Source organism: Anomaloglossus baeobatrachus, chromosome 5 (genome assembly GCF_048569485.1).
Source record: "Anomaloglossus baeobatrachus isolate aAnoBae1 chromosome 5, aAnoBae1.hap1, whole genome shotgun sequence".
Taxonomy (NCBI): Eukaryota; Metazoa; Chordata; class Amphibia; order Anura; family Aromobatidae; genus Anomaloglossus; species Anomaloglossus baeobatrachus.
Window position 1 is genome coordinate 331,176,033 of NC_134357.1, and position 24,812 is coordinate 331,200,844.

At 44.1% G+C, this 24,812-nt stretch overlaps 1 protein-coding gene and 1 long non-coding RNA gene across 4 annotated transcripts in view; both read left to right on the top strand.

Moving 5' to 3' along the window:
- The first annotated feature begins 446 nt into the window (after positions 1 to 446).
- On the top strand, positions 447 to 2,188 carry LOC142310075 (uncharacterized). The gene is made up of 3 exons (XR_012754079.1): positions 447 to 890; positions 1,611 to 1,685; positions 1,770 to 2,188. It is a non-coding gene; the product is annotated as an uncharacterized LOC142310075 (long non-coding RNA).
- Positions 2,189 to 3,454: 1,266 nt separating this feature from the next.
- KIAA1755 (KIAA1755 ortholog) overlaps positions 3,455 to 24,812 on the top strand; it is a 137,488-nt gene continuing 116,130 nt past the window's right edge. For 2 of the 3 annotated variants that reach the window (XM_075349805.1, XM_075349807.1), the window contains exons 1-2: positions 5,691 to 5,913; positions 12,046 to 13,409. In XM_075349805.1, coding sequence (XP_075205920.1) covers positions 12,620 to 13,409 — 790 coding nt within the window. In that variant the 5' untranslated portion in view covers positions 5,691 to 5,913; positions 12,046 to 12,619. Of the gene's footprint in view, positions 3,918 to 5,690; positions 5,914 to 12,045; positions 13,410 to 24,812 lie in introns of those variants that run through there. The other variant, XM_075349806.1, reaches the window with a different exon arrangement.

Genomic DNA, 24,812 nt, shown 5'->3' on the forward strand with positions numbered 1-24,812 from the left:
GACAGGAGAGATTATCAGTGTGCTGGACACCATGACCATCCTGTCCTCCACAAGAAGGCAATTCTGAGGAGGATTAGTCGGGGCCTTTTTAAAAAATTCAGGGTGCAGCGTTCAACAACGCAAATAAGGAAGAAGCTGGCAGATCTGCGGTACAGATCAAGCAACCGCATTGCCAGCATCCGTTCTCAGAGCCAGCCCCAACCCGGTGAGTGGTGTTAACTATAGTTGATCGAACAGCCAATAATACGGGGTCGGCGAATCAATGACCGATTTAAAAAAAAAAATTCAAATCCGCTCCGTAATCCGGTGCCCATAAGTCAATGTGGTCCGGCCATGGGGATATTACTGACAGATTTACTAAAAGAGTACGATCCGCTCCGGAATACGTTGCCCATATAAGTCAATAGGGTCTGGCCCCAGGGATAGCGCAAAAAACTAGCGGATACAGACGTTTACAGTCCGGGTCCGCTCAGCACTAGTGTTAACATTGGTTGCACAGTATATGGCGGCTATTTTACATGAGTAGTACCACATGAGTAATTCCGCCCACATGACACACAGCACATGAGTTGTACCACAAGAGTACTTCTTGTGAGTTACCCCCACGTGAAAATATTATAAGGTATAATTTTTTCCAGACCCGCAGCCACAGCAGGAGCCACCTACAGACCAGCAGCCCCAGCAGGACCCACCTCCAGACGTGGAGCCACAGCTGGAGCCTCTACCAGACCCGGAGCCACAGCTGGAGCCTCCACCAGACCCGGAGCCACAGCTGGAGCCTCCACCAGACCCGGAGCCACAGCTGGAGCCACCACCAGAGGCGGAGCACCAGCAGGAGCCACCTGCAGTCTCTCCCTCCTCACTCAATGTCATGGGAGCAGGCTTGCCTGGTAATTTTTGAAGATAAAACTAGGGGCATATAACTTTGACTGGATAGAGCTATCTTACCCACAGCACCCAGATTTCCCATGAACTGAAATCCCTCTATCAGCAACCAACTTTCCTATGTTGAGATATCCATCTTGTCCTCGGCACACTGCTTCCCCATGCTCTGCTATATATCTTTCCATCATCACACAGCTTTCCCATATCAGAGCATGGGGATGCTGGGTGCTGAGAGAAGATGTATAGCAGAGCATGGGGAAGCTGGGTGCTGAGAGAAGATGTATAGCAGAGCATGGGAAAGCTGGGTGCTGAGAGAAGATGTATAGCAGAGCATGGGAAAGCTGGGTGCAGAGAGAAGATGTATAGCAGAGCATGGGAAAGCTGAGTGCTGAGAGAAGATGTATAGCAGAGCATAGGAAAGCTGGGTGCTGAGAGAACGACCCTTTCTCCCTCACCACAAAACATTCCCATCCCCTGGTTGTATCTTTGTACCCCCTTGTATTTAGTTCTCAAAATACAATAATGGCCCCCACATAGCCTTCCATATAGTATAAAGGGTCCCACATAACCAATCATATATTAGAATACACCTCCATAGTCCTCCATGTATAATATTGCAGCCAGCCTCTCCAGTCCTACATGTATAAAGCAGCCTCTTCAGGCCTCCATGTATAAAGCAGCCTCTCCACCTATCATGTACTATGAAGTGTTTTGTCTCTCCCTAGACATTGATGCTGATGCTAGAAGTTTCGGGTGGAACATCAGCCCATCCTTATCGGACGAGGAGGAACAACCGAACCGTAAGTTTTAACAACAAACATGTACCTCTAATTTATATGTCTACATATAATTAGCCTTTTTAAGTGGTACCATTCCTTCCACAGAAATACCAACATTGGAAGACCTTCAGGCCTCTCACCGGAGGATTGTAGCAACGCAGCGCACCCTGGCAGCGGCACAGCGCACACTGGCCTTAGCGGTGAAGCAGCACGGAGTGCTGATCGCCAAATATGTGGCGTCCCAACAACAGGGCAGCAGCCGTTAATTTTTTAACAGTTCACAGTTGTTCAAACGATCGCCAAAACGTGTTTGCTCAAAAACACCCCCATCGGAAACTCGGCCGTTCATGCCGACATCTACAAATATAAACTCGTAATTGGCGTTCACCAAAGCCATCAGGACGACACTGAAATAGCCCTTATAGTTAAAAAAGTATGATCCGCTGTTAGGTGGTTGAGTTATACGGACATGTTTCCCGTCCAACGCCCCTCCACAATTAGGAAACTGCCAGAGGTGATCAAAATCTGAGGCAATCTTTCTCCATTCCTCCTCCGTGTTGGGAAATTGAATGTAGCTGCGCAGACAGTTGTAAATTGCATCACATGTCTCAGGAATTAATACGCTGAGCAGGGGCCGTGAAATGGCTGAAGAAAAGTGTAAATCCTGCAGCGAGCGACCGGTGGCGAGGAAACGGAGCGTGACGGCCAGTCTTTCATCTACCGGGACAGCAGCACGCATTGCTGTATCCTTCCGTTTAATGACTGGTGTTATTGTTTCCAGCAAAAATTTGAAGGATTCCTCCGACATCCGGAGATAGTTCCTGAAATCGTGAGGATTCTTCTCCTGAAGCTCTCTAACCAGTTGCATGTGCGTGAATTCAGACCGCTTCTGCAGCCACTCTCTTGTCCACATGCGCCGTTTTTGTTTGGAACGCCTCCTCTCTGCCTTATTTTCTAGCTGAGCTGCCTCAAGCAGCAAAGCAGCCACCACAAGATTACACTCCTCATCGCTCATGTTGTGTAATCTAGGAAATGACAATGAAATGCAAAAAATTAGAATAGTAACCAAAAAATATCGCTATTATTACTATACATAGTAAAATTTAAGGAAAAATACGTTTAATTACATTTGTAAGTGTGCCACAAAAGGTACTGTATATGGTTGTATACACATGAGACCCCCTTAACCCCTTAACGACCACAGGCAGGCAGTAATATTACATCATAAATGTCATAATGTTAATGCCTGCGGTCCGCCGGCGGCAGCATGCCGAGTTCAGCGCACATCTCAGCTGATTTTCACAGCTGAGATGTGTGCCTGCCAGGCACAAGCAAAATCGTTATCTGTTTGTGCCGATTAATCCTTTAAATGGCGATGTTGGCGATGTTAATACGCCAAATCTAAAATTAAAAAATAAAAATTTGAAATATACACACATTTGGTATCGTTCAGGAATGGCCGCTCTATCAAGCAAAAAAAAAAAAAAAATTAATCTGATCACGATACGGCATAGCGGCAAAAACATTTCAAACGCCAAAATGACATTTTTATGTCATCACAACTTTTGTGCTAAATGAAATAATAGGCGAGCCAAACATATCATATGCGCAAAAATGGTTAGCGGTAAAAACATGTGATTGAGACGCTATCGCACTTATTTTACAATTTTTCTTCATTTGGAATTTTTGGACGGTTTACAGTACACTATATGGGAAAACTTATGGTTTCATTTAAAAGCACAGTTATTTCCGCAAAAAAATGAGCCCTCACATGACCATATTGACTGTAAAATAAAAAAATTACGTCTCTCAGAAAAAGAATGGCGAAATAAAAACGTAAAGCAAAAAAAAGGTCAGTCTTGAAGGGGTTAAAATGTCTGCCCATAGAAAAGCATGTGTACAGATAGTAGCCAAGCCCTCTCACCATTTGCTTGCAAGTGTAGAAGCATGAACACACAATGTTCTATAGCACAATGATAGATACTTATAGAAATGTAATAATATTATGGAAATGTATTTGCGACCTCAAAAAAATTCCTACCTTGCAGAGTACAACGCCCAGAATATCTGATGAACGGATGAAGCGATGCAGAATGGACTGTATTGCGATCTGCTTGCTACACGCGGTCAGGGACAAGTGAACTAGCCCTACCAAACAATGGAAGACGCCCAATGAGACGTCCAATGAGAACGCAGTAGCGATCACCAATCAGAACAGAGAGGGCGTGGAAACCAACGAAGATGCACGCCTACGTAAGTCGTGAACAAGGTCGCTGTCTAGGAGTCACACACAGAATTGCGTCCTGCAAAGCAGGACATCGCCTTTGAAGAAAACGAACCAGCACTGTGTGTAACGAGCAGCGATCTCACAGCAGGGGCCAGATCGCTGCTCAGTGTCACACACAGCGAGATCGCTAATGAGGTCACTATTGCGTCACCAAAACCGTGACTCAGCAGCGATCTCGCTATGTGTGAAGCACCCCTTAATGTTTTATTACTTGTGATAACAATCAAGGAAAGACGTCAGGGCAAGGAGCTTGTTTGTATCACTGTTTACTTTCTTGGCTTTACAATGTGTCAGCAAGGACTTGTCACAATGGAGGGATACCTAATAAAGCTCTTCTGGGTCCGTCCACACGTGTGACCTGTGGGGTAAATATCATAGTGAAACCGCCACTGGAGCTCATATACTGGGCTTTATATAACATGCAAGTTTATATATAAACATACCACAGATACTGATCGTGTCAGAACTGAGTTCAGATGTAGCAGAGCAGAGCTAAGTTTGTCGTTCGGCATAACTCTGTTGATATAACGATCTGTTCGGTGTGGTTTTAGATAGGGCTAAGTATGGCTATGTTCACACAAACTTTTGCATTCCTTTGGTCTATTTCTTTACTGTCAAAAATGGATCTGTTACATAACCGATGCAAAAAAGATTGAGACACCTTATTGATTACTATCCGTTTTTCTTTCATTTGTAAAGGATCTGTTTTTTGCATACTGGATCAGTTACAATGGAAGATAAATAGCAATCAGTTAACGGATCTGTTTTCCATAGACTCCAACGGATCCGTCAAAAATCAATTTTTAAAAAATGGACAAAAAAAGTTGTGTTTGCACAACTTTTTGGCAACTTATCGCTGCTGAATCCGTTCTAACGGATGATTACTAGACATGTGAACATAGCCTAAGAGATATCACAACATAGTAAGGCTAGTTTCACACTTGCGTTGTGCGGCATTCGTCGCATTGTGTTGTGTGACGGATGTAACGGATGCGTTGCATATAGTGGCACAAGTGATGCAACGGATCCTGCAAAACAACGGAATCCGTTGTAGCTTTTTTTTCAGCAATTTACTCAACTGAGCATGCGCAGTTGTGTAAAGACGGATCCGTCACAGGAATCCGTCAAATGACAGATTCCGCCACCATAGACTTCCATTATAAAAATGACAGACGCCGACGGAATCCAGCACATTGCATTTCTTTTACTCTCTGGGAAGGGCAGAAAAACGCTACATGCTGCGTTCTTTCTGCCCGGCGGATGCAACGCAGCGTTGGCCGGTGGATGCAACGCAGGACCATCAGTCGCAATGCATCGTCCATACAAGTCTATGGGAAGCAGCGGAATCCATTAACGGATTTAGCTTTTTTCCAAAACGGCTGATTGCGACTGAAGGAAAAAACGCAAGTGTGAAAGTACCCTTACAATACTCAGCTCTGTTGCATCTCTAGGCTAAATCTCTGCAGCTCAGACAAAGAGCACGTAAGGGGATGTCATTCTGCGTAGGGTCCCGTACAGACAGTACAGGGTCCAGCCCATCCGATACGGCACAGTACACTTTTTACTCTACTCTCGGGTGTGTGAATGGGTACAAGTCCCAGCAGGTGACTGTTGATACAACTGTTAGCTTGTGATCAGTGCCAGCAAGCTGTGGGGGGAAGGGAGGGGGCTTCTATTAAAGTCTGACAGCCTGACACCAAGCTCTGTCTCCACATTCCTCTGTCTTTGGTGCAGCTAAATTCGGACCACAGCCCTCCAATCACATCAATGGAAGGCACAGGGAGGGGGTCCTTCGATGGGAGGCTTGCTTGACTGTAGGTGCCGGGGATTTGTCCCTTTTTGTGGCAGGATCAGCTTGGTGAGTGGAGGTGTGTTAGAAGCAAGTTGGAGCTAGCAGCCCCTCCTGAGAAGTACAAGCCAGAAGTTTTGTACCCGACTCCTGCAGGCGTCCATCACTGGAAGGTATTATGTACTTATTATGCTTCATTAGGTGCAGACGGGTGACGTGTGATGTCGCTCATCACCACATGTACACTGGCTTTCCCGTACTCTTCACTTTTTCCTTTTTGTGTAGTTTGTCTCGCACTTCAAGGCTGCCTTCCCAGAATGCACTTGGTTGCATTGTCAGCCATAATGGGGAACCAGAGAATACAGCTCCTATTACAAGGCTGTCTTGTGCAAAGCACCTGTGACTACAGATTGGTCTACACGGTCCGGTATCACTTTGGGATCACAGCTGGAGATGCAACAACAGTATATGTGCCCTTTTCAGTCCAATAACTCATCATAATGCACAATTCCACCTGCTTTGGAGGTGATAATGGCCCCCTCACCTGCTGGGCCCCTGTGTGCCCGCACAGCTTGCACCAATGATGTGTCCTCCCCTGGATCAGATACCATTATCATTTCTATAGAAGTATTCCACATCATTGGACCACCTAAATGGAGTCATCTATACACTCCCCACCAAATGCCTCAATATCACACACATTATGTTATTAAGTCACAAATATTACTCTGCACATTGTCTTTTAATTCACTTTGTCAACTTTTTTATATAATGTGTGCACCTAAAACATAAGCCTGCAGTCATATTGCCTCTCTTTTGTCTGGTACTGTTACTTTTTGGTACTCGGGTCCTGAATTTGAATACAATCGGGCAACATCTATTAGCAGTTTGTATGTTATTTGTTGGCTTCCGCCCATTAGGCATTTATATACTACTACATTTATTGTCTTCTTAGAAAATCAGCATGACATATTGAAGACCAGACTTGGGCTAAAAAGTGCCATGATAACCACCTCCCCTTGAAATGGTAGTCTCAGATTTGCAAAGGCAATCCGTCACCAGGTTTTTGAAACTTATATGGGTATTCCTTTCCAGCTCCAAGATCCTGTTATGTAGAAGGTGTAATGAAAATATTAGCTAATACCTCCAATTAGAAATGTAGTATAGTTATACTGATGTAACCATGTCTCTTACCTCATGGGCAGGGCATTGCAGCTTAGGTATCCATGGTTACAAACAAGAGCATCCGCAGTTACTGTCACTATATGAGTAGACATAACCATGGATACCTAAGCTGCAATGCTCTGCACATGAGGTAAGAGACATGGCTATATCAGGAGAACTATACTACATTTCTAATTGGAGGTATTAGATAATATCATTATTACCAGTGTAACGAGTAGTATTCCAGCATTCGTCATGGCAAGAAAAATGCTGGGGTTCCCCATTGACTTGTATTAGGTTTATTATTGTGACAAATACAGGAATAGCACTTTGGGATTCGTTACGAATAATCCAAATATGAATAGTTACTATTTGTCCATCTCTGATTATTACACCTAATACATATTGGGATAGGATCTTGAAGATGGGAATACCCCTTTAATCAGATAGCAGCATAATGTAGAGACAGAGAGACTAAAGGCTGCTTTACATGTTGCAATTTCGCATACAATTTCGTATGCGATTTGCAACGCCCCCATCATATGTGTGGCACATTCAATTTGTTGAACATGCCGCACATACGATTAACCCCCGTCACACGTACTTACCCTCCATATGACCTCGCTGTGGGCGGCGAACGTCCACTTCTTGGAGTGGGAGGGATGTTCGGCGTGATATCGACATCATGCGGCAGCCGGCCAATAGAAGCGGAGGGGCGGAGCTGAGCGGGACGTAAACATCCCGCCCACCTCCTTCCTTCCGCATTACCGGCCGGGAGCTGCAGGACACAGGTATGATCTGTTCATCGTTCCCGGGGTGTCACACGCTGTGATGTGTACTACCCCGGGTACGATGAACAATCTCACGTGCAATTCTAAAGACAGGTACGATGTGTATGCGATGAACGTTTTACCGTTCAATCGCAATCGCACGTACCTGTCACACGCTACAATGTACCTTACAATGCCGGATGTGCGTCACTTACGACGTGACCCCACCGACACATTGTAAGATACATTGCAGCGTGTAAAGTGGGCTTAATTCCAGCGGTGTGTCACTTACTGGGCTTCTTAGTGTAGTTTTGATAAAATCAATGTTTTATTAGCTGGAGATTATCATTAGAAGATTAGTAAACTGCTAGGTAGTCCTCCATTTTCATGATCTCTGTTTAACCCTACACTCACCATGGATTGACAGCTGTCTGTGTACACTGTAGATGGGCAGAAATCTTTCAATTATTGGTGTGGATAGCGTTATACATAGTTCAACATTTAGGATAAGGACACACGGCAAGAAAAACGGAGCGAGTGGAATGCGATAAAAAAATCGCATTCCGCTCAGACCAATTTTACTCAATGGGGCAGCTCTAATCGGACCGAGAAAACAATCACAGTATGCTGTGGGTGGAATCCGATTCATTTTCTCTTGCACCTATACAAGTCTATGGGTGCAAGAGAAACATCGCATTGCACTCGCATTACACCGGTGTAATGCGAGTGCAGTGCGAGAATCGCATCAGCTGTCAATGGAGGAGATTAGTCCTTCCCTCTCCTCCGCAGCGCTCGCCCTGTCTTCCGCAGCTGTGTAGTGATCACAGGATCGTAGCACAGTAGCATGACACTCAGATAACACTTGGCTTACACTCCAGCAGAACGGGAGCCGAGTGTTATGCGATTGACTCGCAATAAAGTCCATGTGTCCCCCAGCCTTAACATCGGTAACGATATATCGTTGGGGTCACGTCGTTAGTGACGCACATCCGGCGCCGTTACCGACATCGCAGCGTGTAACGCAAATGAACAACGATCAACGAGCACAAAAACGTCAAAAATCGTTGCTCGTTGTCACGTCGCTCATTTCCTTAATATCGCTGCAGTGACAGGTACAATGTTGTTTGTCGTTCCGGCGGCAGCACACATCGCTGTGTGTCACGCCGCTGGAACGACAAACATCTCCTTACCTGCGTCCACCGGAAAAGGAGGAAGGAAGGAGGTGGGCGGCATGTTCTGGCTGCTCATCTCCGCCCCTCCTTTTCTATTGGGCGACGGTTCAGTGACGCTGCTGTGACGTCGCTGTGACGCTGAACAAACCGCCCCCTTAGAAAAGAGGCAGATCGCCGGTCACAGCGACGTCGCAGAGCAGGTATGTGCGTGTGACACTAGCGATGCCGAGCATGATAGCACCCTCCCCCATCGTATGGCTGATATATGGTGATCGCTGCTGTAGCGAATATTATCGCTACGGCAGCGATCACCACATATCGGCCGTACGATGGGGGCGGGTGCTATCGCGCTCGTCACCGCTAGCATCGGCTAGCGATGTTGCAGCGTGTAAAGCCCGCTTTAGAGAACTGCTAGATCTGCAGCAGATAAAACAGGGATTTTATCAAACAGCTCATTAAGTGACACATCGCTGGAATCAGGATCTCTGCTCCTACATCATGCTGCTCACAGCTGACATAACAAAAGCCTGCTCACAGATTCCCTTTAAATTTGTACAATTGCAAAATGCTTGTAAAAAAAAAAGGGGGACTTTGTAATATACCTCTTATTAAAGATCCTTTATGTTCTCAAAAACAGAGGGATATTTTTCTTTTAGTATACAGCGTGTTGCTATGGTTACATCCACCTGCAATCTCAGTCATCAGCTACCTTCTTTGCTTTAGGCTGGACTCACACGAGCGTATGGCATCAGATGCGATATGCTAATGACCCTCGGCTCAGGCTCTGCTGCAAGAGCGTGAGCTGAGTGTCATGCAACTGTGACCCGATCTTGCAATCGGGTCACAGCTGCGAAGCTGAGGGTGCGCGCTGCAGAGAGGGAGGGGTTAATCCCCCCCATCTCCTCCATTGTCAGCCTGTGTGTATATTGCACTGCACTGGGGTAACATCCGAGTGCAGTCCGATGTATTTCTCGCACCCATTCACTTGAATGGGTGCAAGAGATACGGCTCTAGCAGAAAATCGCAGCATGCTGTTACTTTTCTCACATCCAGAATCTGGATGCGATAAAAGCTGACCAACTGCTCTCCCTCATTGACTAGCATTGGTCAGAGAGCAATGCGAGATTTTCTCTCATTGCACTTATCCGATTTCAACGCTTGTGTGAGCGCACCCTAAAGGCTCTTTTCCACTTGTGCATAGCTTCCGATGTGATGACCCTTTGCTTGCGATCATATCACAGCCTTGGAGAAGAGGGGGGGAGCACTTTATCCCCATCTCCTCCGCTGCCTCTCTGCGTATATCGCACTGCAGTCGCATAACATGCGAGTGCAGTGCGATGGTTCACACGGTCCCATAGGGTTGCATGGGGGTGCGTGAGCCGAGACTTGGTGCAAAATGCAGCATGCTGTAATTGCACCGAGAGCACGATTCGTGTCGAGAAATAACAGGAAAGAGGAAACAGTGATTAACACTGGTGCGAGTGCGATCAGATGTTTTTTCGGATCGCACTCGCACATGAAAATCGCATGTGGAAAAGAGCCCTTAGGGTATGTGCGCACGTTGCTTTTTACCTGCTTTTTACCTGCTTTTTTGCTGCTTTTTCTTCTGCGCTGTTTAATGCCAAAATGGATGTGTTCTTCTATTCAAGCAAAGTCTATGGGAATTTGGGTTTCTTGTTCACACTATGTTGTTCTAAATGCTGCCTTTTTGTGGCAGAACTTTGGTCAAAAACTCAGCTTTGCAGTGCAAAACCCAAATGGCAAAAACAATTGACATGTTGCTTCTTTGAAAAGCTGAGTTTTTGCAGCAAAAAAGCAGGTAAAAAGCAGATAAAAAGCAACGTGCGCACATACCCTAAAAGTACTGCTCTGAAGCTAGCTTGGATTGCGATTATGCCACTCATCTGAACTGTCAATCTGCAGGAGCACACCGCCTCTGGCAAATGAGAGGCATAGAAACAGGGGGCTCCTGAAGATACCTGAGAAATTCCCCTTAAGGTTTGCCATATAGTTTCTTAATAATACAGTCACCTAAATATAATAGGTGCATGGCCTAGACGTATAAGGCTATGTGCCCACGGGACTCTGTATCTGCGGATTTTTCTGCATCAAAATCTGCAGCTTTCCCCTGGAATCCGCACCTTTTCATAGGTGCGGATTTTGTGCGGATGTGATGCGGATTTGACGCGGATTTTGTTGCGGAATTTGCGTTTTTTTTTTTTTAATTCAATTGAATAGGCAAAATCCGCACGAAAATCCGCAACAATAATTGACATGCTGCAGATTTTTCCGCACGAAAATCCGCACGATTTCTGCTGCGGAAAAATTTGCAGCGTGGGCACAGCATTTCCCAAATGCCATAGAAATGGCTGGTGAGTAGCTGTGCTGCAGATTTCTGGAAAATCCGCGGCTTTTCCGCGAGAAATCCGCGGCAAAATCCGCACATATTCCGCAGCGTGGGCACATAGCCTGAGAGGTCCCGTGGGTCCATATGAAAAGACCATTACTCTGCCATATTTGGAGCCCATGCTTTCGGGCCCATGAGCGTCAAGTGAAGCCAGTGGTCACACAATGTACTATCACTACTTTGCAGTGCCCAAATAATGCTGTGGATATGGGGTCCAAATAGCACTACCTGAGTATTGCCTAAAGGTAGATGCATCATGTCAGGCAAAATCTGTAGGATCAGAAGTGCAAGGTCATCAGGGTCCGTGGTGCCCCCCTTAACACTGAGGCACAGGTCATAGACACTCAGAGTCCCCAGAAAGCCTTTATAGCGCAATATGATATGCATACAGCGCTACATTATATGTGGGAGCTATACAACTAATGGCAACTAACTTTCTACTGATAGGAGTGAAAATGTGCCCCTTTACACACAGTAACTATCATTGTGATTGTGTTTTCTGTGCCGGATTGTAGGAAATGGTGATGTGTAAATATCTTGGCTGCATGCGCTTAGTAGTCTGCTCTATTCATCTTTCCTTAGGTGGATAAATGCCAATGAACTCCTGCTAAACAAACATTTATTTTTGCCTCACCATGAAAAATAGGACAAGGCACACAGGAAAATGTAAACATACGGCGAGGGTTGTTGTCTGCGCAATTATTTATCCCAGCCTTGCTTTATTCCCTTGTATTTGCACACATCCTGCGTCCATAAAGCATATTCCTAATTCAATTTATATTCCTTCCGCAGGTCTCTTGGACGCCGGTCGCGTTGCTTCATTAGAGAGTGATTACAAGGCTGCTTAATGTACTGTTTAATTGCAGCCTCCATGCCGAGTGCTTGGTGGACACAGCATGGCTGGTCCCCATATGGACTCATAACTGGAGACATGCACTGGAACACTGACTCGGCCCCATCTTCTTGGGAGTTGCTTGAGGATGTTAAGCGGCCATGACAAAATCAGGCGGTTCATTAGTACACTGACATTTAAAAAGTGACATGGATTTTTCCACTCAAGCAGAGATCTAATTTAATTGAATTTCTTGACTGCCTGGTGTGGACATATTCCTGGAAATACTGTTGAAAACTGGTAATCTGTAAAGCAACAAAATAACAAAATCTATTTCAAAGAGAAATTTAGTAATCCCTAAATACACAAAATAACTATCGATTTGAATTTAAACATATCTGAATTTGTGTTGTCTACCTTGTCCCATCTCTGGAATGCTCATATCAACAAATAAGCTGAAGAATAGATGAAAGATCATGTCATACTTCCTTGGAAATACAATGCAAAGATAATATTGATGAGACGCTAACGTCCATGCAGAACAAAACCTCATATTCCTTTATAGACTTTTCAGAGCTTGAAGAACTTGTAGGTCAGACCAGCGATCTCATGACACCACAATTGGATGATACAGTAGACAAAGATCTGGAAGGAGACTATGTAGACCTTTTAGAAACTGCTCTCACTGCAGAAAATAAACCATCCAATTCTTGCCACCGGGAAATGGGGGATTGTACCAGGGTTACAAAAGTCAACGGAGATCCTATTTCAAGCGTTGCTAATAATAAGTGGGTGTGTGGGAGAACTCAAGCCAGTGAAGAAGGGGTGTGCACCCCATGCCTGAGGAGAAAACTCAATAAAGATTTGAATGTCAAGGAAACAAAGTGTCGTTTCCGACAGTCATACCTTGCTGCTCTTAAAAATCCAGTTAAGTTCATCTCAGCACCAATGGCTGGAATTTTTGAAGAGACAGTTAGTAGGTCCAGCACATTTGCTGCCTTAGAAAGCCCCATTTGTTCTCGTCGTAAACCTCAAAACCAAACATCTTCTTCATGGCTTTTCCTTGGAAAAACAGACTCAAAATCTGGAGATATACAAGTACCAGGTGCTTCAAGAAATCAAAAAGTGACTTCTTCACATGGAACAGACTCTTCTTCTCCATCCCTTGTGCACAGATTCTCCTTCCTAAAAGGACAGCGTGGTTCCTCATCATCAGGAGATGGCCTCGCTATGGATAACAGCTCAAATCAGTATGGTGGAACTTGGAGAAGGGTATCTGCGGTCTGCTCTCCTAGACTTAGCCGGGCTAAGTTCTCTGGAAAAGGTATCAGTAAGAGCATGAGAGTGTTTGTTTATAGCAAAAAGACTTTTTAACTTATATGTATGGTTGCATTCAAAATATGGTTTAAGTATTGGGGAACATATGTGATAGCATTTGCGAATAACCACTTCCAGTATCATAACCATCCCCTAAAGCTCTAGAAGGTTAGACATCAATAAAGATGCATGGTTGCAAATATTGTAAAAGTACTTCCACTGCCACAGGAAGTGATACTGATTACTAGAAAAAAGGGGGGCAGACATGGTACCACTCTGTGCCCCCTATTACATCTCATTCCTGAATGGGGATGTGATGTGATACAGAAACAGCCTATTAAGAAGAGATGTATTGGATTTAGAAAATCAGGACTTTTTTGGAATCTTGGACAACGTCTTTAAGATTCAGTTGAAATAAACTAGGATTCACTCTAGATCGAAAAAAACTTCAAAAAGTTAAGTGACGGTATAAAGCAAGGGTGGGTTACCCTTTTTCTGCTGCGGGCCATTTGTAAATTTCTACCATCATTCGCAGGCCACACAAAATTATCAACTTGAAAATTATCCTCCTATATTTGGTCAAGCAATTAAAGGTGGCTGGAGCTGTTTCTCTCTGGTGCGGCTGTGATGTTAGATGATGTTACTTCTCACAACTGCTTTTCTAGGTTTGTCTCAGTCTGGAGCGCAGTCAAATCTTTGTGATAATACGTTTTGTAAATCATATACATCACATAGGAAACGCTGAGACCGCTGTATATACATCACATAAGAGACACTAGTATTGCTGTATATACATCACATAGGAGACACAGGGACTGTTGTATATACATCACAGGAGATGTGGGGCATATACAAAACAGAAGAGGCTGGGGCACATAGATCTCAGGGGGGGCTGAGGGTATATACTTCATAGGAGGGGCTGGGGGTATATACTGTAAATCACAGGAGGGGCTGCGGCATATACATCACAGGAGGGGCTGGGGCATATACATCACAGGAGGGGCTGGGGGCATATACATCATAGGAGGGGCTGGGGGCATATACATGACAGGAGGAGCTGGGGCACATAAATCACAGGAGGGGCTGGGGCATATACATCACAGCAGATGTTGGGATATATACTTCACAGGAGATGCTGGGGGAATATACATCACTGGGGGTCGGAGGTTCCCCACCCCTGGTATAAAGTGTGGTATATTTGGCTAACAACAGTAGTTATTATGGGCCTTTAATACAAGTATAGCTCTATCATGTTGATATCTTTGAGTGGGATAAAAAGTGGCTTAACTGAGTAGACTTCTCAGTTTTGACATGTCAGGAATGGTTGAGCCTAAAAATTATGTTTTAGTTTAATTTTGCAACATGAAGGATAGTTAAACAGCTTTTTAAGTTTTGATCCTTTTGACAGCCTTGTGTTTGCATTCACAAAGGCTATGACCACAGCTGCTGATCAGCCATGCATGCAGTCCTCAAATAGCTCATCAATGACTAATGTGTCCACCACATGTTTCTGACAGCTCAGAAAGTATTTGACCCCTCATACCCATAGGCAGTGCATTTCATAGGCAGAAATGTTTATCAGTTACTGCATTGTGTAGGTATTTTGACCTAGAAGCATTGTTTGCAGGAGAGAACAACTATTGCGAATACATTTAGGTTAAGTTCCCACAATGAGTTTTTGATGGTTGCGTATTTTGACTGCTTCAAAAACCGCAGTGTTTTCCAGTTCCAGCAAAGTGGATGGGATTTATAGAAGTCTCCTGCCCACTGGGCTTCTTTACTCAGTGTAAACTAACCTGCATGTTTAAAATCCGCAACATGTCAATTTTTCTTGTGAATACGCTGAGTTTTATGTGCAGATTTTCTCTATAGACTTGCATTAAGCCTGCTTTACACCATACGATTCAGCATACGATATCGTATTCAATCGTACCCGCCCCCATCGTATGTGCGGCACGTTCAATTTGTTGAACGTGTCGCACAAATGATTAAATCCCGTCACACGCACTTACCCGTCCATACGACCTCGATGTGGGCGGCGAACGTCCACTTCCTGGAGTGGGAGGGACGTTCGGCGTCACAGCGACGTCACGTGGCAGCCGGCCAATAGAAGCGGAGGGGCGGAGATGAGCGGGACGTAAACATCCCATCCACCTCCTTCCTTCCGCATTGCCGGCGGGAGCCGCGGGACGCAGGTAAGATCTGTTCATCGTTCCCGGGGTGTCACACACTGCGATGTGTGCTACCCCGGGTACGATAAACAATCTGACGTTCAATTTTTAGGAATTGAACGACGTGCATGCGATGAACGTTTTACCGTTCAATCGCAATCGCACGTAACTGTTACATGCTACAATGTAACTTACGATGCCAGATGTGCGTCACTTACAACGTGACCCCGCCGACACATTGTAAGATACATTGCAGAGTGTAAAGCGGGCTTTAGATGTGAAAAATTTGCAAGTAAAAAACGCACTAAAACGCATGTAATCCGTATATGACTGTATCAAAACAGTTTTGTCATAATTGAATATCGGTATCAAAACCAAAGCAGATTTATTTAATACATGTTGTACTATCAAGAAACAGAAACAGCAGCGTCTAAAACAAGATAAAATGCATGTAAAAAAACGCAATGAGAAAATCACGAGTATCTTAGTTTACCTACGTTGTGTCTCCGAAAATAAGACAGGGTACTATATTCTTTTTTGCTCTGAAAGATTCACTAGGGCTTATTTTCCAGGAATGTTTTTTTTTTTCATGAACAACAATCCCCATTTTATTCTTGAAATAAAAAAAATCAATATTTATTCAAATATAATCATGTCATCACATTCTAGAACATCAACATAACTCTCCAAACCCTGTGTGTAACATGTGTGTAATACAGCCCTGGCAAAAATGAAGAGACCACTGCAAAAGTTTTTCTGATTTTTCTCTTTAGGACTAACACACAGAGCAAGTAATATGGAGCGAGTGGAATGCGACAAAAAAAAAAATCGCATTCCACTTGGACCAATATTACTCTATGGGGCTGCTCCCATGAGCGATTGTTTTCTCAGCGCTAATCGGACTGAGAAAACAAATCGCAGGATGCTGCGGGTGGAATGCGATCCTAGATTCTGTCACATCCATTCAAGTTTATGGGTAAACTGAGAAACATCGCATTGCACTCGCATTACAGTAAAGTGCAGTGCGATTCTCACATCAGCCGGCAACGGAGGAGATATAGGGAGATAAATCCCTCCCTCTCCCCTGCAGCGCCGGCCCTCCCCTCCGCAGCTGTGGTCTGATCGCAGGATCGGATCACAGTCGCATGACACTCGGCTCCCGCAATGCTGCGAGCGTGAGCCAAGTGTCATGCGCGCACTTGCACTAATCCCTGTGTAGTCCCAGCCTTATAGCTATATTTTTCAGTAAAATGTAAATTGTTCTTTTATCCTATAAACTACTGACAACATGTCTCCGAATTTCCAAGAAATAAATTTTGTATTTATTTTCTGAAAATGAGAAATGGTCAAAATAACAAAAAATGTATTACTTTCAGACCTCAAATAATGCAAAGAAAACAAGTTCATAATCATTTAGAAACAACAATACTAATGATGTTTTAACTCAGGAAGAGTTTAGAAATCAATATTTTGTGGAATAACCATGATTTGTAATCACAGCTTTCATGCGTCTTGGCATGCTTTCCACCAGTCTTTCACACTGCTTTTGGGTGACCTTATGGCACTCCTGGCCAGTAGAATGAGGTGTACTCTGGTTAGAATTCAACTGACACTGGAATCGACATGTAGAGAAGCTGATTTTGATCAAACTGTCTCCTTTTCAGCTTTAGGGCGGCTTTGCACGTTGCAACATCGCACGTGCGATGTCGGTGGGGTTAAATCGAAAGTGACGCACATCCGGCGTCACTTTCGAGGTCGTAGTGTGTAAATGCTAGATGATACGATTAACGAGTGCAAAAGCTTCGTTATCGTATCATTGCAGGCTCCGACTTTTTCATGATTATGCTGCCGCGACAGGTACGATGTTGTTCCTCGCTCCTGCGGCAGCACACATCGCTGTGTATAACGCCGCAGGAGCGAGGAACATCTCCTTACCTGCCGCCGGCTGCTATGCGGAAGGACGGAGGTGGCGGGATGTTTACATCCTGCTCATCTCCGCCCCTCCGCCGCTATTGGGCGCCTGCCGTGTGACGTCACTATGACACTGCACGACCCGCCCCCTTAGGAAGGAGGCGGGTCGCCGGCCACAGCGACAGTCACAGGGCAGGTGAGTGCATGTGAAGCTGGCGTAGCGATGATTTTCGCTACGCCAGCTATCACAAGATATCGTACCTGCGACGGGGGCGGGGACTATCGCGTGCGACATCGCAGCATCGGCTTGCGATGTCGCAACACGCAAAGCCCGCCTTAGACTCCTGCAATTAAGTAACCTCATGTGACCATAATGTTACTAATGTAATAAAGGTCCTTCAGCAGTCTTACCATATCAAGATAGAAATGCTGGGGCCCATAGGAGAATGGGGGCCCTGTGGAATTGCCCAGTTTGCTCTCCCTTCCCCCTAATTCCAGTCCAGCATAGCAGCCTGTCTCCTGTTCAGTTATTTTAGGCCCTGTGCGCACTTGCCGTTTTTTTGCCGCGGATTTCCTGCGGTTTTGCTGCATGTTTCGCTGCAGAAAATGTTCATAACATCTCTGCAGTGATTCACCAGCAAAACCTATGGGAAAAAAAAATGCTGTGCGCACTATGCGGATTTTGACAGCTGCATGTTTTGCTGCGGGATTCCCGCAGCAAAAACAATTGCATGTCACTTCTTTTCCACACATCGCTGCGGGTTTTCACTCCATTGACTGCCATGTAATCGTTAAATCCCGCAGGGAATAACGCAGGCAGCAAATTCTGTGCGGTTCATTGAGTTTTCCTGCGTTATTCCCTCCGGTATTTCGCGGTTCACCTGCGGTAATGTTCATCGCTGCCCTGAGGTTTGCAGGGAAGTGATGTCATTATGACAGGAAGAGGAAGCGGAGCAGAGAGTAAACACACACACATCATAGACAAAGACATAGAACACACACACACATCACACTCATACACAGACATATAGAATACACATAGCAAGCAAACGGCATTATGCGGCAGTCCCGGAGTGTCCCCGGCTCTTCCTGTTGCCGTGATGCGGTGGCAATCAGGGTAATATAAGGAGTTAATGGCAGCGGATCGCCGCCACTAAGTCCAGGCTTTATCATGGCAGCGTTTATGTGACAGCTGACATGATCAACCCGTAAGTAAAGTGAAAACACACACACACACCGAAAAATCCTTTATTTTAAATAAAACACAAAAAAGCCCCTGGTTCACCCCTTTATTAACCCCCCCGAAACACACAGCTCCAGCGTAATCCACACAGGTCCGGCATGATCTACGTCCTCCGATGCTTGCATCCAGCCGCGACTGACACTGTTGAATGCAGCCTCGCAATGAGACAGCAGAGGTAACCACAGGTCATTTCCCACGGCCGGTAATGTGAACACACATTACCGCTCGGGAGAACTGCAGCGTGTGCTCACAGGGACTCTATCTATCCCCCTATCCTTCTATCTATTCTTCTATCTGTCTATTTATCTATTTATCTGTCTGCTATCTATCTCAGAAGGAAATTACTTTTTATTTTTCAATTTGCTTTATTGCATTGAATGCATTAAAGCACATGTACCAACCCGCCTGCTGCAAAACCGCGGCAATACCGCGAACAATACTGCGGTAAAACCACAGCAAACTGCGGCAAACCGCATGCGGTTTTTGGGTGCGGTCTGCCGCGGATTTTTACCGCGGGTGCGGTAATCTTTCAGACTCTGCGGAATTTTCTTAAGAAAATTCTGTTTTCAAGTGCGCACAGGGTCTTAGACTCCTACAATTAAGAGACCTTTGATTACATCATGTCACATCACTGTCATGTCATCAAAGGTTGTTAAACAATCTTAACCTCAGAATACAACTGGTGGAGTCTCTGAGAAAGTGGGGACCATGAGAAATCAGGGGTGCTGAAGCATCGCTCTAATCAGCAGAAGCGATTGGACTGTATCAGTTTCATTTCCTCTAATGAGACTAGTAAATAAAAGAAAAAGTGTAAAAAAAAAGTTTAAGAAAAATATAAAAAAACTCCCTACAAGTTTAAATTAACCCCCTTTTGCCGTATTGAAAATAAAACAATTAAACATATTATGTATCGCCGAGGACAGAAGTGCCCAATCTATCACAATATAAAATGAACTAATCTGATCAGTAAACGGCGTAATGAGAAGAAAATCAAAACACCAGAATTATGGTTTGTTTGTTTTTTTGGCTGTCGCAACATTGCAATAACATAAGAGGATCAACATTGCATCTACCCAAAAATGGTATTATTAAGACTGTCAGTTCAGAACGCAAAAAAATAAGCCACCACACAACCCCAGATTTATAGAAAATTAGAATGCTATGGGTCTTTGAAAATGGTACCTAAAGAGCAATTCTTTTTTTGACAAATTTCTGGGGTTTTTTTTTTTTTTTTTTTCATCTCTTACATATAAAAAAAAAAAAACAAAACTATACATGTTTGGTATGTACAAACTCGTACTGACCTGAGGAGTCATACTGCCAGGTTAGTTTTACCATATAGTGAACAAGGTAAATAAAAACAATCGTGAAATTGCACTTTATTTTTGCAATTTCACCACACTTGGAATTTTTTCCCCGTTCTCCAGTAAAATATATTGCAGAATGAATGGTGTTATTCAAAATGACAACTCATCTCGCAAAAAAATTGCTAGGTGGTGAAGGGGTTATTGCAAAAAAAGTATTAAGTTTTTTTAGAACACTAGTCTCTTTCTTTATATAGGGCATAGGAGTTTTTTCGTCACTTCAGATTACCCTTTGTTGCTATACCCCTGAATTCTGCAGTTTTTCATTATAGAGGAACTATCATAGGGGCACAACAACATTCATTAAAGGGACTCTATTAATAAGTTCAACCTCCGTTCGCCCCCAAACCACATACAGCAGCTAAAATAAGTATTGAAGACATCACCAATTTTCTAAGTAAATATATTTCTAAAGCTGCTATTGTCATGAAATTCTCAACAGATATCGGCAGGGCTGTATTTTGCCTTCATGCTGCCCTAGGCACTTTAAGTGGTCGCGCCCCTTAGTGACAACGTAACACTATGAGTTTTCGCACACGACCTCTTTTTAAGGCAGATCTACTCTGTAAAACACTTGAAAAAGTATCAATGAGAAACGAAGGGCACTAATCCCCCCCCAATGGGGATCACCACGGGCACATCAAAACATAGCATGAGTATAAAATATTCCCACCACACCGTCCCCACTTATATACTGTGACTGTCACACTGCCCCTAATAAACTACACACTGCCCTCCCTTATAAATTATACCCACCACACCTTCCTCAATTATGAAATATGATCTGTACATTGACCTCACATCATGCTGCCCCCTCCTCACAGTGTCCCATGCATGCTGCCCCCTCCTCACAATGTCCCATGCATGCTGCCCCTCCTCACAATGTCCCATGCATGCTTCCCCCTCCTCACAATGTCCCATGCATGCTGCCCCCTCCTCACAATGTCCCATGCATGCTGCCCCCCCCCACAATGTCCCATGCATGCTGCCCCCTCCTCACAATGTCCCATGCATGCTGCCCCCTCCTCACAATGTCCCATGCATGCTGCCCCTCCTCACAGTGTCCCATGCATGCTGCCCCCTCCTCACAGTGTCCCATGCATGCTGCCCCCTCCTCACAGTGTCCCATGCATGCTGCCACCTCCTCACAATGTCCCATGCATGCTGCACCCTCCTCACAGTGTCCCATGCATGCTGCCCCCTCCTCACAGTGTCCCATGCATGCTGCCCCCTCCTCACAGTGTCCCATGCATGCTGCCCTCTCCTCACAGTGTCCCATGCATGCTGCCCCCTACTCACAATGTCCCATGCATGCTGCCCCCTCCTCACAATGTCCCATGCATGCTTCCCCCTCCTGTAATACTATTGTATGTACTGAGGATTTCGATTGCGTTAGGGCAATGACAACCAGAGACGAGTTCTTGGTGCAAAAGACGTTTTATAATATGTAACTGCAATATGTGCACAGAACAGAATATACACAGTAATATGTAACCGCAATATGTGCACAGAACAGAATATACACAGTGGAACATAAACACAGTAAATACCTGCCGGGTTCAGAGCAAAGGGGAATTTCCGGGGCCGCGCACTGGTCAGATTTTGTGATCTATTTAGTGGACTGTGTGTGTGGCAAACAATATGTAGGGAGGACTATCCAGTCTCTTCATAACAGGTTGAACTCGCACAGGCACAATGTGAAGAAGGGCTATATGCTACACGGTCTTTCAAAACATTGTGCCTTGAAGCACAATAAAGAGATGGCTTTTAATATTACACCGATAGAACAGGTAGCCCCCGATGCTCTCAATAGAATGGAAACCTTAAGCAGAAGGAAACTTTCTGGATCCATAAATTAAACACTTTGAAACCCCTGGGCCTAAATGAGGTCACTGATTTGTTTTATTGATCTGGTTTCTTCTCCTGCTGCCCTTTCTTGTTTTTAGGTTCCTATAATGGTGTTTCGACCACTGCAAAAATGGTTTTATACGTATATATGTATGCATCTTCATGAATGTTTTTATGTATACATATGTTTATTTATTTATATATATATATATATATATATATATATTTATATATTTTTCCCTTTTTAATACCCCCTCTTCATGTATGTGTTGTTTCATTAACACTCATTGTCTTTTATACCATTTTATATCAACCTATAATATTATATATAATTTTAATATCATGACAGCCCTGCATTTATTCATGTTTTTATCATATGCTTCTATTGCGTTTTTTATCTATTCCTTTCTCTTTCCTCCAGCTTATTGTCTACACATCCCCAACACCCTCATTTGAATCACTGTAGATTTTACTCTATAGTATTCCATGTTTTTCTTTTTCCCTTTTTTTTTTTTTTTTTTTTTTTCATACTCATTTGTGTGCTTTCGTGCACTATAAGGAACCAATTCTTTTCCTTCGATTGTTTAACGCAGGCGCAGTAAGTTTATTTTTCACGGGTATGAACTCCTGCACTTCTTACTGTTTTGAACTCACATCACCCCATCATGCACACGCTCTAGCAGTCTTCTCTCTTTCACAGGGAACCGCTCCTCTTCTCTACCTGCTGAGCACAGGTGTATTGAGCTTTTTTTCCCATGGTTATGAATTTTCATTACCTTTCAGTCTATTTAACTCTTGTCACCTTTCCACGCATACGCTTTAACAATTTTCCCTTTCTATAGAACCGCTCCATAGTGGAGTGGATTCTTTGCCCTTAAATATCAATTACTTTTAATCTAGCGATTCCCTATACACCACTAATATTTTTTTTGTGTGTATGTATGTATGTATGTATGTATATATATATATATATATATATATATATAAGTGTGTATATATGTATATATATGTATATAATTTTTTCTTGCAACTCAAGTTTAATAATAAAAAAGTTTTTTCTCTTCCGGTCCCTCTCACATGTAAATATGCCATTTTTATATATTCAAAATACACATAAGAGAGATTTATTTTAGCAAATATGCACTTTCTATGTATTTTAATCCCACCACCTTGTGCCTGTTCCACATATTATTTATGTTCACTTCCCCAAGTACAAATCCACAGTAACCATATTCCTGTTTAGTGTAGAGGTTTGGCCTCCGTGCTATCACCTACACTTTCTGGGTTTGCACACCATCTGCTTTTCTTTTACCCTTGTCCCCACTTTTTTCTTTTTATACTCTTTTATTAAATAACACGCAATAATTATTATTTTTATGTTTTTTATTGATCCTTCACTGATCCACTAATTTTCTCCTTGAGATGTTCATGTTATTTCACGGTAATTCCTTCGGTTCATTTGTGCTGATTTAATGTGTGCTTTCCCCTTTTTTTTTTCTCCTTCTCTTCTCCATGCGGCGCTGAGTCATCGGCTCTGAGTCATATGGGCTGTTCACTTTTCAAATGCATATGTGGCTACTCGTCTTCCTTTATATAGGCTCTGTTGCCCCTTTTTTGTAATATGATTTATTTTCCTGCGGAAGGAGACGGAGATGTCTCTGAACGCGTAGAATTATGAAATAAAGGAATCTTTTTCATCTACAACATCAGTGGTTTTTAGCGCGCATTTAAACCGGTTTTCTCTTTACCTGACCTATATTTTATATACTGCATTCCGGGGCCGCTGCTAAACCACAAAAAGGCACTCACATGCGATCATAAGGAGTTGTGACTTTCACAACCCTACCAGGTGAGTGTACCTCTTTCTGTCTCTCTACCCTCATACCGGGTAAGACCCTATTGCGCTTTTTCCCCCTACAGCTCTACAAAGTCTCCCCCAGTAACAGCCTCTCTCCCCCCACCACATGCGCAGATCTCCGGTCTGCATTAGAGACACCCCCACGCTCCTTATGAATCTTCAGCTCTGCGAGCACTTACCTGCTCCAGGGCCCGCCGTCATCTTCCTGGCTCGTGTGAGTATCCTCTTCTGACACCGGCTTCCATCGCGGCGTCCTCTACGGCGTCCTGCTGTGAGCTCTGCATGTGACGTCCACACAGCATTGGACGCAGCACAGAGGAAGGAGCTGATTGGAGCGCCTGTGACCCCGGAAGCGCAGGCGCCGGCAGTTCCGAGGTCAATCTGCTCTCTGTGCCCTGCCGCCGCAGTTTGTCTGCATTCACGTCTTAATTGACGCGGATACAAATAAATGGAGGTGCGCCTCTCCCCCCTCCCTCCTCCGAAAATACAGCGGATTTAATGGATGTGTAAAAAAAAATTATTTTTTTTTTACTGCTAGAAGGTGCCGCCCCCCCCGCATCCTGCCGCCCCAGGCACGGGACCACGGGTGCCTAATGGTAAATACGGCCCTGGATATCGGTAACAACCCATCCAATACACACAAAGAAATCAAACAATAGATGTCCATAACTTAAGTTATGTGCAATAATGAGAAATGACAGGAAAAAGTGTTGAACACCTGCAGAAATAGAGGTGCAAAAAGCCATGGAAAGTCATGACACCAGCTGAAATCTATTAGTAATTAGAAAGCAATCCTGCCACTAACTGAAAAATAATCGCAGCTGGTTCAACTGATGACCTAAAATAAGGTGTCTAACCTTATTTTACCTTAGGCTGCTTTCACACTACGTTTTTTAACATCCGTCATGAACGTTTTTTTAACGCAAAAACGGATCTAGTGCAAATGCGTTTTCATTCCAATGCATTTGCAATGGACTCGCGTCAACATGCGTTCACATGCGTTTGCGTGCGTTAT